Here is a 15,256-nt window from a genome sequence, read left to right on the forward strand (position 1 = left end):
TCCGTGAACCCACTCTTCTGGCAGCATTTGTGAGAAAAATACCGCAGGTTAGCGAAGCAGCTGGCGTTTCTATGCGGCTTTGTGGTGGCGGCAAAGGCTGCTGCGTTCCCAGGCCAGTTTGGGCCTCAGCCTCCTAGAGATAAAGGCGGCAGTGTGCACCGTGCCACCGAGGCCGGGTGGCCCAGGCTGCTCCTGGTGGTCTTGGGTGCTGGTTCCTGAGAAAGGGGCCCACGGAACCCGGCCTGAGGTCTCACGGGGAAGCCACCAGAGCCACCACACGTTGGGCCTCTCCTGGAGCCTCGGTGCCTCCCGGTTCTCATGAGCACTCTCAGGTCACCCAGGCTGGCCGCGATGCTGCCTCTTCTTTAAGCCCCTCGGTTTTCCTGCAGCTGGGGCACGGGCCCCTTTCTCCCAGCTTCCGCCTCGTCTTCTGTGGCTTCTGTCTGTCTGCCCTTTTCCAGCAAGAGCTTTGTCACTGTGATGATCCTGAAGTCTGGGGGCTTTGGGATGTCATCCTGCTGTCGATGTGAAACTAAGCTGTCCCCTCTCCCCACGACAACTCACCTACTTTAGGAGCAAGGCCCCGGGCTTGCATTTCCTATTGGAGGCAGAGCTCCCCCGTGCGCCTCTAAAGAGCTCAGAGCAATGGGGTGTCCACAAAATGCTTCCTTTCAGCTAACTAGAGTCTCGACTTCCCTCAAGGGTCCGCCTCACCCCCAGCTACTTCAGTGCCCAGAAAGCACTTCCCACTGAAGGGGGAGGAGGTCAGGCAGAACATCCATCCCTGGTCTCTTCCCAGTACTAAGCTGCGTCGATGTTAATAGTAGCTTTTTTAATTTTTTTTTAATAGTAGCTTTTAATACATTAATATTTGGCCTTAATACGACTCCTGAAATTACCGAGTGATTGGAAATGGGACTTGGGAGAACCTAGGAGACAGTGGAACTGAGGGGAAGGGGTGCAAGAGACCCTAGAAAATCTAAGGAGGAGCAGACAGCTCACGTGTGTCTTCAACAGACATCTTGCTGAGTGGCTGCTGTGTGCCAGGCACCGGAGATACGGAGGTAAACCAAACCTTGCATGTAAAATTAGCCCCAGTTGTGCTTTGAGACTGCTGTAAACATCCACCTGTGCATGTAGGGGACTTGGGAGAGATTTGCCGCAGAGGCTTTGTCCTTCTAAGAGCCCATTCCTGAAAGAAGAAGGGTGAGCAGCGCCCCATGATTTCCAGATGCCATCAGTGGGCAAAGAGCAGGAGTGGGCATCTTTCAAAGGGAACTGGCTCCCCTCAGGACCCGCTTGACGAAGCCCTCCTTCTGTTCATTCCTCCTTCTGCTTCACAATTGAGGGGGAAAGGTTGGCTTTGCTTATTCTGCGGGGCACTTCTAGACCATCTTCTGCCAAGTTCACCAAAAACCCCGTTTCTTTTAAAGGCCATGCAGTCTACTCATGCTCCCCTCCCAGCACCCCTGCAATTTTACAACCTTCAGCACCTGTGGCTCCATTTCTTAATTCCACCCCATTCCCTCTCATATCTGAGCCTTCCTGCTCCTCGACCTTGGCCTCTGTGCCAAGCCCTACCACTGCCAGGGTGCCCTGAGAACCTAGACCTTTTCTCTGATCACATCTATGCCTCCCTCTCCCTCTGACCTTTTATTCCAGTGAACTTGTCTTTCCCTCTCATTGTGGCTTCCTATAATGAGCTGGCGTCATGGCCAGGTATTTAAGTGAGTCATCCACCCACCTATCCATCCATCATCCACCCACCGATTCACCCTTCTTTCTACCCATCCACCCATCCAGTAGAGGAGCCCCTGATCGGTACAGATCCTCCATCTCCAGGCCCCAAATCTGACTGAATTCTCCCCAGGCCTGCTCCCTGTGCCTCCCAGTGTCAGAGAAAGCCACAAATCCCTAATGACCAAGTTTGCAGCCTTCTCTGAAAGTTAGAGAGACCTCAGCATTAGAACTTTCCATGCCTGATGTTTTCATCAGTGGTAGACTTTTAAGTACCTTTCATTTTCTTCTCTGGTGATTTGTCTGTCTGCCTCTTCTTAGATCAATTTTGGATATTTGCATTTTTCTGGAAATCCATCCAAAGTCCCTAGCCTTTAAAGTACTACTGTAGATTGGCACATAGTGGCCCATAACTCTCTACTTTCTTCTGCATCTATGGTTATCTTGTGCAGAGATGCAGGATTCAACTCTAACTGCCCTTCCCCCATTGTCTGTGCACACACTGATTCAGTTCATCTATGCAACAATCCCAAGCGGTAGGAAGGCTCCCCTAAATAAGGGTTAAAAGTTTAAACCACTTAGAGGGACGTCCCTGCTGGCTCAGTGGTTAAGAATCTGCCTGCCAATGCAGGGGACATGGGTTCGAGCCCTGATCTGGGAAGATCCCACATGACGTGGAACAACTAAGCCTGTGTGCCACAACTCCTGAGCCTGCCCTCTAGAGCCCGCAAGCCACAACTGTTGAGCCCATGTGCTGCACCTACTGAAGCCTGCGTGCCTACAGCCTGTGCTCCGCAGCAAGAAAAGCCACCACAATGAGAAGCCTGCGCACCACAATGGAGAGTAGCCCCCACTCATCGCAACTAGAGAAAGCCCATGCGCAGCAAGACCCAATGCAGCCAATAAATAAATAAATTTTTAAATAAATAAATGCACAGCTGAACTCAGAATAAAGTAGGAAATCCCCGTGCTGGGGAGAAGAAAAAGAAAAAAAAAAAAAACACCTAGACATGGGAAAATCAAAAATCAACAGATTCGATGTCATTACATCTTAAAACATCTCTAAGGAAAAACATCGTAAACAAAGACAACAGACTGGGGGAAATGTTTGCAACATACCTGACAGATAAAAAGAGTCAGTCCCCAAAATGGGCACCCGCAGATCACAGGCAAAGTGCTGGACGGTGTGTCCAGGAGAAAATCCACAGAACTGACGAGGGTATGGCTACCACGCGCCTCTGCAGGAGTCCAGGAGGGCAAGTAAGTCAGCGTTGAGTTCACACCCAGACTAAAGAGTCCCACCCTCGGTGTCAAGGAGAGCGTGGGGGACACCCTGCCTCGTTTGCAGGAACCTTCGTTGGTGAAGCCTTTTTGGAGGGCAGTTTGGCTGCGTCGCTCAAATTTTTTAATGTTCATACCCTTTGAAAAAGCAATTCTTCCCCTAGAGATCTGTTTGCAAGATTTTCTTACAAATCTGGAAAAGATGTACATACAAGGATATTTTTGGCAGCATTTTTGTTACAGTCAGAAAGTAATTGGGAAGGTCTGGGTGTCCATCCTTGGGACATCGGAATCGGAACTTGGGTGCTGCTCAGCCCTCAAGAGCATGAGGGGCTCCCACATCCCCACCGGGCACTTCTCAAATGAGAGGAATGGATAGCCCGCTTTGTCTGTTCAGCTCCAGTCCACTGTGGATGATTCTTCTGTCAAGTGCAGTAAAAATGTGGCCCTTCCAAATTACTTTGAAGCTCCTAATGCGTATTCTCACTTTGTGTCATTTCCTTGTGGGCCTGGACACTCTGAAGACCAGCTCGGCTTGCTGACGGCACACTGCCTGGACGTGTCAGCCTATGAGAGGAGCCGCCTGCGAAACAGCGTGCTTGGAGCCCCAGGTGAACACGCAGAGTGTGTGTGTGCATGCATACACGTGCAGGGCGGACCGGAAGAAAGCACATCCATCCCAGCACTTTGAGGAGGACAGCGGAGTGAGAAGCGAGGGGTGAGGGATTTGGGGTTTGCTCTGTGAACCTGTGTGTCACTGGTGGTTTGTAAGAATGCCCAGCACACTCTGTTGGTTCCCTCCCCCAACACCATGTGGCGGGAAGTTTCTGCTCTCCCACTCAGGGAGATGGCAAAGGCTGTGAGCAAGACTGGTCTGTCTGCATTTTTTTACAAAGATGGTTTATCCAGGTCATCAATCGTATGACTGTGGTCATTAAGTGGTACAGAATGACCAACTGTGATAGAAGTATCTTCTCATCACTTGACAGTATTGAAACTGCGAGACCATCCAGCCAAGGCAGAGCCACACCCACTCCGGCTCCCTCTGGTTCCAGTGTCACCAGGCAGGGGCAACCCCAGGGTCCACCTGCCCCTACCCCAAGGCTTGTCCTTGCCTGTCTCCCTCTGGGAAGGGACTTCATCCCCGCAGGGAGCTAGTGGAGCAGCCCCTTCACTGGCCCTGTCTTCATCCTGCATCCCCCGTGCTCTGGAGTCAGGCTCCTGTGCCAGCCACATCCCTCCCTCTTGGTTCCAGGCCTTCAGATCTGCATTTACAGACAGGCAGATTCACACGGTTGGACGTATGGCCAAGAGCCACCCAGGTGGCCCCTGACTCAGCCCTTCGCTCACCCACCTCTTCTCCAGGTGAATGTGCATGTGGCGGTGCTGGGGAGTCACCTGCCCTCATGTGCCCTGTTCCTGTTTGCACTCCTGTCAGCCCAGCTCCGAGTGCTCACCCTCACCTCTGAGACAGAGGCCATCACACCATCTGCTGTGGGTGAGGCCAAGACTGCGACGGATGCCAGCACAGCCTGAGCAGGCCTGCATGGTGGAGGGCCAGAAAAGGACAGGCCACACGGCCAGACTGGGTGGACTAAGACTTAGCCCGCCTCTCCCCTACTTTGCTTTTCCTGCTACTGCCAATTCTGCTTTTCCCAGAAATTGAAACGGCGCGTGATGCTTTCTTAATCTAGTATACAGCTAAGATTCCTTAAAGTGTTGGTTCTAAGGCTCTTAACATTTAACAATTCTGAAAGATTTTATTGGGAGGGGGTAGTTTTAGGTTCACAGCAAAACTGAGCAGAAGACACAGATTTCCCATACACTCCTTGCCCCGTACGCGCACGCTTCCCCCGTTATCTACATCCACTCTAGATGGTACATTTGTTACAATCAGTGAAACTGCTTTGATGCAGCATCACCCAGAGTCTGTAGTTTACACCAGGGTTCACCGTGGTGGTATATTTCTGTGGGTTTGGACCCTCTGCACTCCGCCTGGCCATCCTCCCTCCCTTGTAACCTGTGACAACCACTCATCTTTTCACTGTCTCCATAGTTTAGCCTTTTCCAGAATATCATAGAATTGGAGTTACATAGTATGTGGCCTTTGATATCCTTCTTAAAAGCTCTTCGTTTTTTTTCTGATTATGAAAAGGCTGTTTGCTCACTATAAAAATTTAAATGAATGCTGAGAAATTGTTCATTTATACTGGAAAGCACAAATTACTAATTAGAACTCATCCACATTCTGGCACCTGGCTGGCTGGCTGTCTGTCTGTCAGGGTGTGTGTTCACACTCTCAATACACACCCTCACATGGGAACGCTGCGTGGCCCTGAGCTTGCTCAGCACTCACTCCCTTAAGGCCATCACCATGCTGGCCTGGCTCGGAGGAGACTCTGTGTGCTGGGACTGTTTCTATCGAGCGTCTGTCCTGAGGGTTCCAGCAGGCAGACATGCTCCAGCTGGCCTCCCAGGAGAGCATGAACCCCACTCCACCCCAAAGCACATCTTGGGCATTTTTACAACAGTAAGTGCCTATTTGACCACAGTCTCACAGGAAGTAAAAATTCATTAGAAAATGGTTTTTGCCAATTTACTTAGGTAAAAATAGTTCATTGTTTTAATTTGTATTTCTTTACATTTCTGTGTGTGTGTTGGTCATTTGTATCTCGTTATCATGTAATTTTCCTGCTGAATTTCTTCTGTCCCCTCCCCCAACTTTCTTCCCGCTGAACTTTTTATGCATCTAGAAATGATTTGGTAAAAACAAAACAAATTAGAGGTCTTTATTTTTTCCTAAGCGGTTAGCTGGCTGACCCAATACTATTTATTGAGCACACGTACATAAATAGTAAAATACCTCTTCACATTTAGTTTATTAATCATGATTACATGTATGTGTCTCCAGTCTTACTGTAAACGACGTTAATTTAGAAGCAGTGATTCTCAGTCACACTTTATGAACTCTTGGTGTGTTTGCCTCTCACTGCCAGCACCCTGTCACGCTCTGCTTCTCCAGGACCCTCAGGAGCCCTGGGTCATGCGCGCCTTCACGCGTCTCTTCTGAGGGTCTGGGAGGGAAAGGAACTGACATTCAGGGATCTAGTATTTCCTTCAGGAAGAGCCTGTTCGCAGTAAACTCTTTGTCTTCATGAAATGATTTTTTGTTGACCACTTTCTAAAACGATGGCATAGCTGGAAAGAGACTTCTGATTGGCATTTTCTTACAGTTGCTGGCAACTGTCAAATTTTAGAACTATTTCCCCCTTTTAGGAGAAAGAAGTTCTGGCACAATACTTTTCCAAGAAGTCTTGGCCTAATAAATGAATAGGGGCAGAGAAGCTAAGGATAAAAGGGTGTGTATCTCTTAAAGGGTCTAAGCAAAAGGAAATAGGTTCAGAAACAGGACCCTGTTGTGGTTCATTAGAGACCCCCACTATTTGAACCATTTTAGTATTTTGAGGCAGGGACTCCTTTATAGTGGTGGAGCTGAGCACCGAGTGTGGTCTGGTGTCTGTCAGGACAGAGAGAGGTTCGTTCCCAACCTGGAGAGTGGTTTCTCCAAGCTATTCAAGGAGAGGATCGGGAGAGCCCCTGTCATTCCTTGGATCTCTTCATTGGGAGTTAAGAGAATATTGGAGAGTCTGCTTAGAGGGCTGAAGATACCCGAAATGCGTACACTTGTAACAGTCTTTTTCCTGGCTCTTTACAGTTACAGCAGAAACTAAAAGATTTGGGGCTTCGTTAAGCGGCCTTCATTTTCAGGAGTTGAAAATTAAGAATTTAGTGGTCTTTCTTTTAGGTGACTCATCTAGGATTCAAATGAGCTAATTTGGCAAGTTAACTAAATCTAGAGTGGCTATAATTTCCCATTCTACCCGTGTCCTTTTAACTAAAAGAGAAAGATCCTGGTTCAGCCCATTAATAAGCATGGAGGTAAGGGCTATCTGAGCAGTTTCAACTCGGAAGGAAGACCAGAATTTTCTTCAAAAACAATCTGAAGTCAGTTATAATAGTCATGAACAGGTTCATCAGATTTTTGTGTGCAAACCTGAATTTTGTTCCCATCAACAGGCTTTGGAGATGCAACTGTAATTGCTGGTGGAGGTTTTCAGCCAGAGTTCTGACCTCTTGCCACAAGCTAGGGGTTTGTTTTCCTAAATCCCCTCCAGGGTGTTTCTGTTGGGCTAATTTCATCCAGCGTTTGGCTTGCTCCTCAAAAAGGATGTGAACTAACTGATATAAACCTGAGAAACCAGACTGGTACGTTTGAATAACTATGCTAAATTCTCTAGCAAACCTATGCAGTACTCAGTTACTCTAGGAAACTCTTTAACCGTGTCTGGCAATTCAGCCTTTCTCAAAGGAACATAAGGAAGCTGGGGTCTATTTGAACCTTCAGAAGATTTCACTTTAAAGGGCAGGTTCTGATAGGTTCAGAGGGTGGCAGAGCCTGAGATAAAGAAGGAAGGGGGGTGTGCATGGGGGGGATGAACAAGATGACACCAAGGACAAAGAAGTCAGGGAAGATGAGCGTGAGACTTCAGAGCCATTTTGTCTTTCTTTAATTGTTTGTTTGCCTCAGTTAGTATAATTATTGTACTTGCAGAGAGGCAATTTTAAATTCCTGAGGATGTTTGGAAGCCTCAAAATAGCAATCAAATCAGGCACCCAATTTAATTTTGATGATTTCATGATGATTTCAGAGCCATGGCTGTCTAATATAGTTTTTTTTTTAATTTTTATTTATTCATTCATTCATTCATTTATTTACTGATTGGCTGCTTTGGGTCTTCATTGCTGCACGCGGGCTTTCTCTAATTGTGGCGAGTAGGGGCTACTCTTCATTGCGATGCACAGGCTTCTCATTGTTGTGGCTTCTCTTGTTGCAGAGCTCGGGCTGTGGATCACAGGCTTCAGTAGTTGTGGCACATGGGCTCAATAGTTGTGACTTGTGGGCTCTACAGCACAGGCTCAGTAGTTGTGGCACACGGGCTTAGTTGCTCCACGGCATGTGGGATCTTCCTGGACCAGGGCTCGAACCCATGTCCCCTGCATTGGCAGGCAGATTCTTAACCACTGCACCACCAGGGAAGTCCCTAATATAGTTTTAAAAAAGGTAAGTTTGGAGAGTCTGAAAGTTCCTCGTAATGGCCAGTGATGTTCTAAATTACTTTTGGTTAAATCAGTCCATTTCCTTAGAAATGTGCACAAGAAGGGACTGTTTTTTAAACATAAAATCAGACAGGGTCCTTAAATGTGAGGTGCCCTCAAGACATTTATATAACTGGGATCCCATTTTCTAGAGGTTTTTTTTTTCTCTCTCTCTCTAAAGCAAAGGGGTAATTCTTAAACAGCCCGCAGGCCAAACAGCAGCACAGTTCTAGTACGGATAGCCTGATCCCAAAGGAATCAGGCCAAAGGCTGAATGGCCCAGTTCCAAATAAGAACAGCCCAATTCCAAAAGGAATTGGACCAAAGGCCAACACAGTTCCAGTAGGAACTGATTTCAAGTCAGACTGAAGTGCCCATTGAGTACTCACAGACAAAACAAGGCCTTAACAAAAAAGGATGAAGCCTCTAACAGATCCCAGATAAAGCCTGGAGAGCTTCCAAATGCAAAAAGAGCAGAGCTCAGATCCAGGAGAAAAACTTACCCTCAGACTCCAAGGATGACTAGAAAAACAGCTCAGTGGGCTCTGTGGGTACCACACCTGTTTGCTCACCAGCCTTGGGTTTGTTGGGGGTCTGCTCTGGATCTAGATGGGACCTCCTTGTAATGTTAACCTAAAACAGTTATTTTTACCAGCAAAACAAGTTTATTCAGGAGCAGGGAAGAATTTGCAATTCGAGACATAAAACTATGGTGAACCACATGCAAGTCGGATAAAGCAAAAGAGAAGGAACTCTTTTACAGAGGAGAAAGGGACGTTGTGGGGAGCTGTTATAAACAGAGTCCATTGAAGGAAACTAGGGGTTCAAAGTGTAGTGGGTTTTCATTGGCTGAGCTGTAATGATCCCTCATTGGCTGGGCTGCTGCCAGGCAAGGAGAGCATCTTCCTCCCACTGGCAGCAGTAAAACAGTGTCACTTCCATCTGGAGATGCAAGGTAGTCTGTTCTGTTCGGATCTATATTAATGTAAGTGGCATGTGCACGAGGGCTCCCCTTCTGGCCTGCCATCTCCATCTTAGTGAGAGTCCCTTGGTTAATTTTCACAAGAGAGAGTTTCAAAATTTCTTTAGTATGAGTTGAAGTCTAATAATTTTTAAGTATGAGTTGAAGTCTACTTTTGATTCTGTTCTATTAAGCAGCCTTATTAAATATATTTTTTCTTATTGGAAAAAATTACAGTTTTATTAAAGATGCTAAAGAAGACCTAGATAAACAGAGAGATATAGTATGTCCACTAGAGTTTTTAAGGACATCAGTTCTCAAATTGGTCAAAATTCCAATAAATTTTTTCATGGAGACAAACTGGATTTTAGGTTCATGTGGATGAACAAATGAGCAAAATACCAAAGGTGATCCTGCTAGTCTTGGAGGGAGGTGAGAGGCAGCTGTGGCTCACTGTGGGGACAAGGACACTGGTGGTGGAAGTACCAGAAACACCCACTAGCATGAACTCTCCTGGAGGCCACCACTTCAGCGCCAAGACCCAGCCCCACCCAACAGCCTATAGGCTCCAGTCCTGGGACGCCTCAGCTTAAATATAATTATTAACATTCTATCTAAACGTTTTTTATACTTGTCAACTTGAAATGCCAAGAACCATGATTTTTGTGTTAAAGTCTTGCACTGCTCTTATATTTCTGTTCATTTCTCCTTCTACTCCTCACCATTGTGTTGTATCAGTTTTCATGCTGTGTTAGAACAGAAATGTTCGTGACAGTTATAGCTCATCATGGTTCATATTATTGTGTCCTTTCTGATGTTTAATAACATTTAATAATATTTCTTTAACCAGGTGTTAAAAGATAATTTTCAGAAAGAAGTAAAATTGGCTCTCAAACAGGTGTGAAAATGAGGACGTGTGTAGAATTTTTTTCTATTTATTATACAGTGAGGAAACCAGTCAGATGTTATAACCAATTCCAAGGAAGAATCAAAACAGCACAAATTTATATGGAGTAAAGGAATTGAATAGCAAATGAAGGCAGAACTGATTTCTCGTAAGGGGGGAGGAGGAGCCCAAGAAAACTCCAAGGGCCAAGGCATAGTTTGCATGTCTGTCAGCTTCCAGAGTTGTAAAGCAGCTCAGGCACAGAGAGGCAGGACCCTGACAGCTCCTCAGCGTATGTGCAGTAAGCAATGCAGTTTCCATTGAAGCACAGTTTTTTTCCTATAATTTCTCAGCTTTCGATAAAAAATAATTTCAAAGAGTATTCTTTTATATATATATATGTATAAATGTATGTATTTATTTATTTATTTGCTGCATTGGGTCTTCATTGCTGCACACGGGCTTTCTCTAGGTGCGGTGAGCAGGGGGGCTACTCTTCATTGTGGTGCGCGGGCTTCTCATTGTGGTGGCTTCTCTTATTGCAGAGCACGGGCTCTAGGTGCGTGTGCTTCAGTAGTTGTGGCACATGAGCTCAGTAGTTGTGGCTCACGGGCTCTAGAGCACAGGCTCAATAGTTGTGGTACACAGGCAAGTTGCTCCGCAGCGTGTGGTATCTTCCTGGGGAGGGATTGAGCCCGTGTCCCCTGCACTGGCAGGTGGATTCTTAACCACTGTGCCACCTAGGAAGTCCTCAAAGAGTATTCTTGATCACAAAACAAGGCTGGTCTCATTTGGCCTGATTGTTTCCATAGGGGCAGCAAGAGTATTAATTTGCCATGTTAGCCATCTTGAGTTTGCTTTGCTGGAAATTTCCATCAGGACTTCAGATTAGACCTTTGAAAGTTTCTTGTTTGTTGTCCTGAATCCAAGAAGCCAAGAACTCACCATGTTTCACCTGCTGGGTGATTTTGAGCAAATTCCTTTTTTCATGAGGTTTCCAAAATACCCTGAGGTTCCTGGACCTGCCAGGAGATGACTTTCCTTAACCCTCTGTGAGCCTGGCATCTGCTGGCAGTTTTCCTGTGAGGGCTTTGTGTGCATCACTGCATGAAGTCAACCACAGATCCTTACATGTGACAGGTCCTGATGACTAAATGGATATCATTCTCAACTCTGGCTACCCAGGCAGGGCCTTGGCTGCATAATCCACGTTTCCATTCAAATCCTGATAAAGACAAGGACAGATTCTCTTTGAACCTATGCAAATTACTATGTTGCTAGGAAAGTAAGAATACTCAACAAGAGTTTCTGAGTTCTGGATGACTCAGGCAGGGAGAACAAGATACAACTTAGAAATGTTTCATTTCGGCTTAGAAAACCAGACACCAGTAAATTTGTATAGACTACAGACAGCAGAAGGGGAAAGAGAAAGTGTCCCTTGTTTATCTAGAAAGGAGAACATTAAAGTCTCATCTACAGTGTTCCCAACAGCAGCTGCATCGTCCCTCACAGGTTCCTTCAGTCCTAGGTGGTTAATCGTTGTTCCACTCAGTATTGGTTCTAAGGTCTCAACAGTCCATCTGCTTCTTGACTAGAGTTCTGGAAATCCTGAATCAGTCCACTGGGATGGCCTCACGGTGGTCTAAGCAAAGCCCATTGTGCAGTCCTTTCCCACTATTCTGGCCTGAATGTAGAGCTTTCTCTCTTTTTCCTTCCTTTCTTCCTTCCTTCCTTCCTTCCTTCCTTCCTTCCTTCCTTCCTTCCTTCCTTCCTTCCTTTCTTTTCCCATTAAACTCTGTAGATGTTCGTTAAAGAAAACATACACAACCTAAAAGTTGAGAATTATGTTTTATTCAAGAGCGTTACTGAGGACTACTGTCCGGAGAGGCGGCCTGTCAGATGGCTCTGAGAGACTGGTTTAAAGAGGTCAGGGAGGAGACAGGATATGTAGGAGTTTTTGCTGAAATAATATATATGTAGTGGAACCTCAAAAGATTACTGCTGATAACAAAAAACAGACACTTCAGGGATTTTAGTGCCTTTCTAAGTATGGGAGGATGCAAGAGTCTGGGCCCATTGAAGTCATTCCTTTGATATGCATCTTAACTGTCTAGGGCCAGTATCCTGTTTTTCTCCATCCTTAATCCCCTCAGGGTGCACAGCTGAGGCAGCTGCAGTGGCTGATGGCTTGGCGGTAGGCAACATTCTTTGTTTATTGAAATGGCAGAAAAAATTTTTTTTCTCCACCTAGATGATAAAGACTTAACATGGCCGTGGTTAACTTACTACTGATAATTTTCAAAAGTGAAAGATCTCATGAGAGTTCAGAACAGGAATAGTGCAACTGAAAAATTACATTTGTTGTTCCTGTGTCATGCAAAACAAAGTTAGTTCCCCCAAAATTAGATAAAGTTAATCTAAGATGTTTATGCCTATTTTCAAAGAAGACTGTGAACCTTATATCTGATTTATAACAATTGATGAACATAATTTTTTTAACTTTTAATTTTATATTGGAGTATAGTTGATTAACAATGTTGTGATAGTTTCAGGTGTACAGCAAGGTGATTCAGTTCTACATGTACACGTATCTATTCTTTTTCAAATTCTTTTTCCATTTAGGTTGTTACATAATATTGAGCAGAGTTCCCTGTGCTGTATAGTAGGTCCTTGTTGGTTATCCATTTTAAATATAGCAGTGTGTACATGTCAGTCCCCAACTCCCTAACTATCCCTTCCCCCATCCTTCCCCCCTGGTAACCATAAGTTCATTCTATACATCTGTGAGTCTAAATCTGTTTTATAAATAAGTTCATTGGTATCATTTCTTTTTAGATACCTCATATAAGTGATATCATACGATATTTCTCTTTCTCTGTCCTTACTTCACTCAGTATGACAATCTGTAGGTCCATCCATCTTGCTGCAAATGAGATTTTAATTCTTTTTAATGGCTGAGTAATATTCCATTGTATATATGTACCACATCTTCTTTATCTTTTCCTCTGTCGATGGACATTTAGGTTGCTTCCATGTCTTGGCTGTTGTAAACAGTGCTGCAGTGAACATTGGGGTGCATGTATCCTTTCAAACCATGTTTTTCTCCAGATACATGTCCAGGATTGAGATTGCTGGATCATATGGTAGCTCTATTTTTAGTTTTTTCTTTTTTGTTGTTTTTGTTTTGGGCCGCACCCTGCAGCACTTGGAACTTCCCCAACCAGGGATCAAATTCGAGTCCCCTGCAGTAGAAGTGCAGAGTCTTAACCACTAGACCATGGGGGAAGTCCAATTTTAGTTTGTTAAGAAACCGCCATACTGTTCTCCATAGTGGCTGCACCAGTTTACATTCCCACCAACAGTGTAGGAGGGTTCCCTTCTTTCCATACCCTCTCCAGCATTTATTATTTGTGGATTTTTAAAAATTTTGTATTTATTTATTTATTTATTGGCTGCATAGAATCTTCGTTGTTGCGCAGGCTTTCTCTAGTTGCGGCAGGTGGGAGCTACTCTTCATTGCGGTGCATGTGCTTCTCGTGGTGGCTACTCTTGTTCGTGGTGGCTTCTCTTGTTGCAGAGCACGGGTTCTAAGCGTGCAGACTTTAGTAGTTGCAGCACGTGGACTCAGTAGTCATGGCTTGCCGGCTCTAGGGCACAGAGCTCAGTGGTCGTGGCACACAGGCTTAGCTGCTCCACGGCATGTGAGATCTTCCCATACCAGGGCTTGAACCCGTGTCCCCTGCATTGGCATGCAGATTCTCAACCACTGCGCCACCAGGGAAGTCTGTGGATTTTTTTGATGATAGCCATTTTGACTGAGATGATATCTCATTGTAGTTCTGGTTTGCATTTCTCTAATAATTAGCAATATTGAACATCTTTTCCTGTGCCTCTTGGCCATCTATATGTCTTCTTTGGAGAAATGTTTATTTAGGTCTTCTGCCCTTTTTTTGATTGGGTTGTTTGTTTTGATGATATTAAGCCTCATGAGCAGTTTGTAAATTTTGGAGACTAATCCCTTGTCAGTCACATCATTTGTAAATATTTTCTCCCAATCTGTGAGTTGTCTTTTCGTTTTGTTTATGGTTTCCTTTGCTGTACAAAACCTTTTGAGTTTCGTTAGGTCCCGTTTGTTTATTTTTGTTTTTATTTCCATTACTCTGGGAGATGGATCAAAAAAGATATTGCTGCAGTTTATGTCAGAGAGTGTTCTGCCTATGTTTTCCTCTAAGAGTTTTATATTGCCTGGTGTCACATTTAGGTCTTTAATCCATTTTGAGCTTTATTATTTTTTTTTTGGCTGCACTGGGTCTTCATTGCTGCGAGTGGACTTTCTCTAGTTGTGGCCAGTGAGGGCTACTCTTTGTTGTGGTGTGCAGGCTTCTCAGTGTGGTGGCTTCTCTTGTTGCGGAGCATGGGTTTTAGGCATGCAGGCTTCAGTGGTTGTGGCTCTCAGGCTCAGTAGTCGTGGCACACGGGCTTAGTTTTTAGTTGCTTTGAGGCATGTGAGGTCTTCCCTGACCAGAGATTCAACCCATGTCCCCTGGCATGGGTTGGCAGGCAAATTCTTAACCACTGTGCCGCCAGGGAACTCCCCTTCATTCATTTTTATGGCTGAATAATATTCCCTTGTGTGAATAGACCACACTCTGTTTATCTATTCATTAGTAATGGACATTTGTTTTTTTTTTTTCATCTTTTGGCTATTGTGAATAATGCTGCTATGAAATTCATGTACAAGTTTTTGTTTGAACTTGTTTTCAGTTCTTTTGAATATATACTAGAAATGGAATTGCTGTAGTGACATAGTAATTCAACGTTTAACTCACTGAGGAGCCACCAAACTGTTTTCCACAGCAGCTACATTCTGCTTTCCCACCAATAATGTTTAAGGGTTCTGATTTTTCCACATCCTCAACAACACTTATTTTTTGTCTTTTTGATTTTAGCCATCCTAGTGGGTACAAAGTAGTATCTCATTGTGATTTTTGATTTTGCATTTCCCTAATGACTAATGATGTTGAGCATCTTTTCATGGGCGTGTTAGCCATTTCTGTATCTTCTGATTTCCTAGCCTTTAAATGTGGGTATTATAAACTAAGGAAAATAAATTCATTTCCAGATTTTTTCCTTCATATGTCCTTTTATCAACTGGAAAAAACTGACATGTTACTTTAGGCCCCATCTCAGGAGGACCACGGTGGCAGAACTAATTTCATAACTACTCAGATGTT

The 15,256-nt window shown here is 44.9% G+C and overlaps 1 protein-coding gene across 6 annotated transcripts in view; it reads left to right on the top strand.

Moving 5' to 3' along the window:
- The window catches only part of CCDC57 (coiled-coil domain containing 57), a 124,747-nt gene that overhangs the window by 69,635 nt on the left and 39,856 nt on the right, over window positions 1-15,256 (top strand). Inside the window, exon 16 of one of the 6 annotated variants that reach the window (XM_057716549.1) lies at window positions 3,543-3,736. The exons of the other annotated variants lie outside the window; for them this stretch is intronic. Coding sequence (XP_057572532.1) covers window positions 3,543-3,709 — 167 coding nt within the window. The 3' untranslated portion in view covers window positions 3,710-3,736. The remainder of the gene's footprint in view (window positions 1-3,542; window positions 3,737-15,256) is intronic. 6 annotated transcript variants of the gene reach the window in all.

The sequence above is a fragment of the Hippopotamus amphibius genome, chromosome 17, assembly GCF_030028045.1.
Source record: "Hippopotamus amphibius kiboko isolate mHipAmp2 chromosome 17, mHipAmp2.hap2, whole genome shotgun sequence".
NCBI lineage: Eukaryota > Metazoa > Chordata > Mammalia > Artiodactyla > Hippopotamidae > Hippopotamus > Hippopotamus amphibius.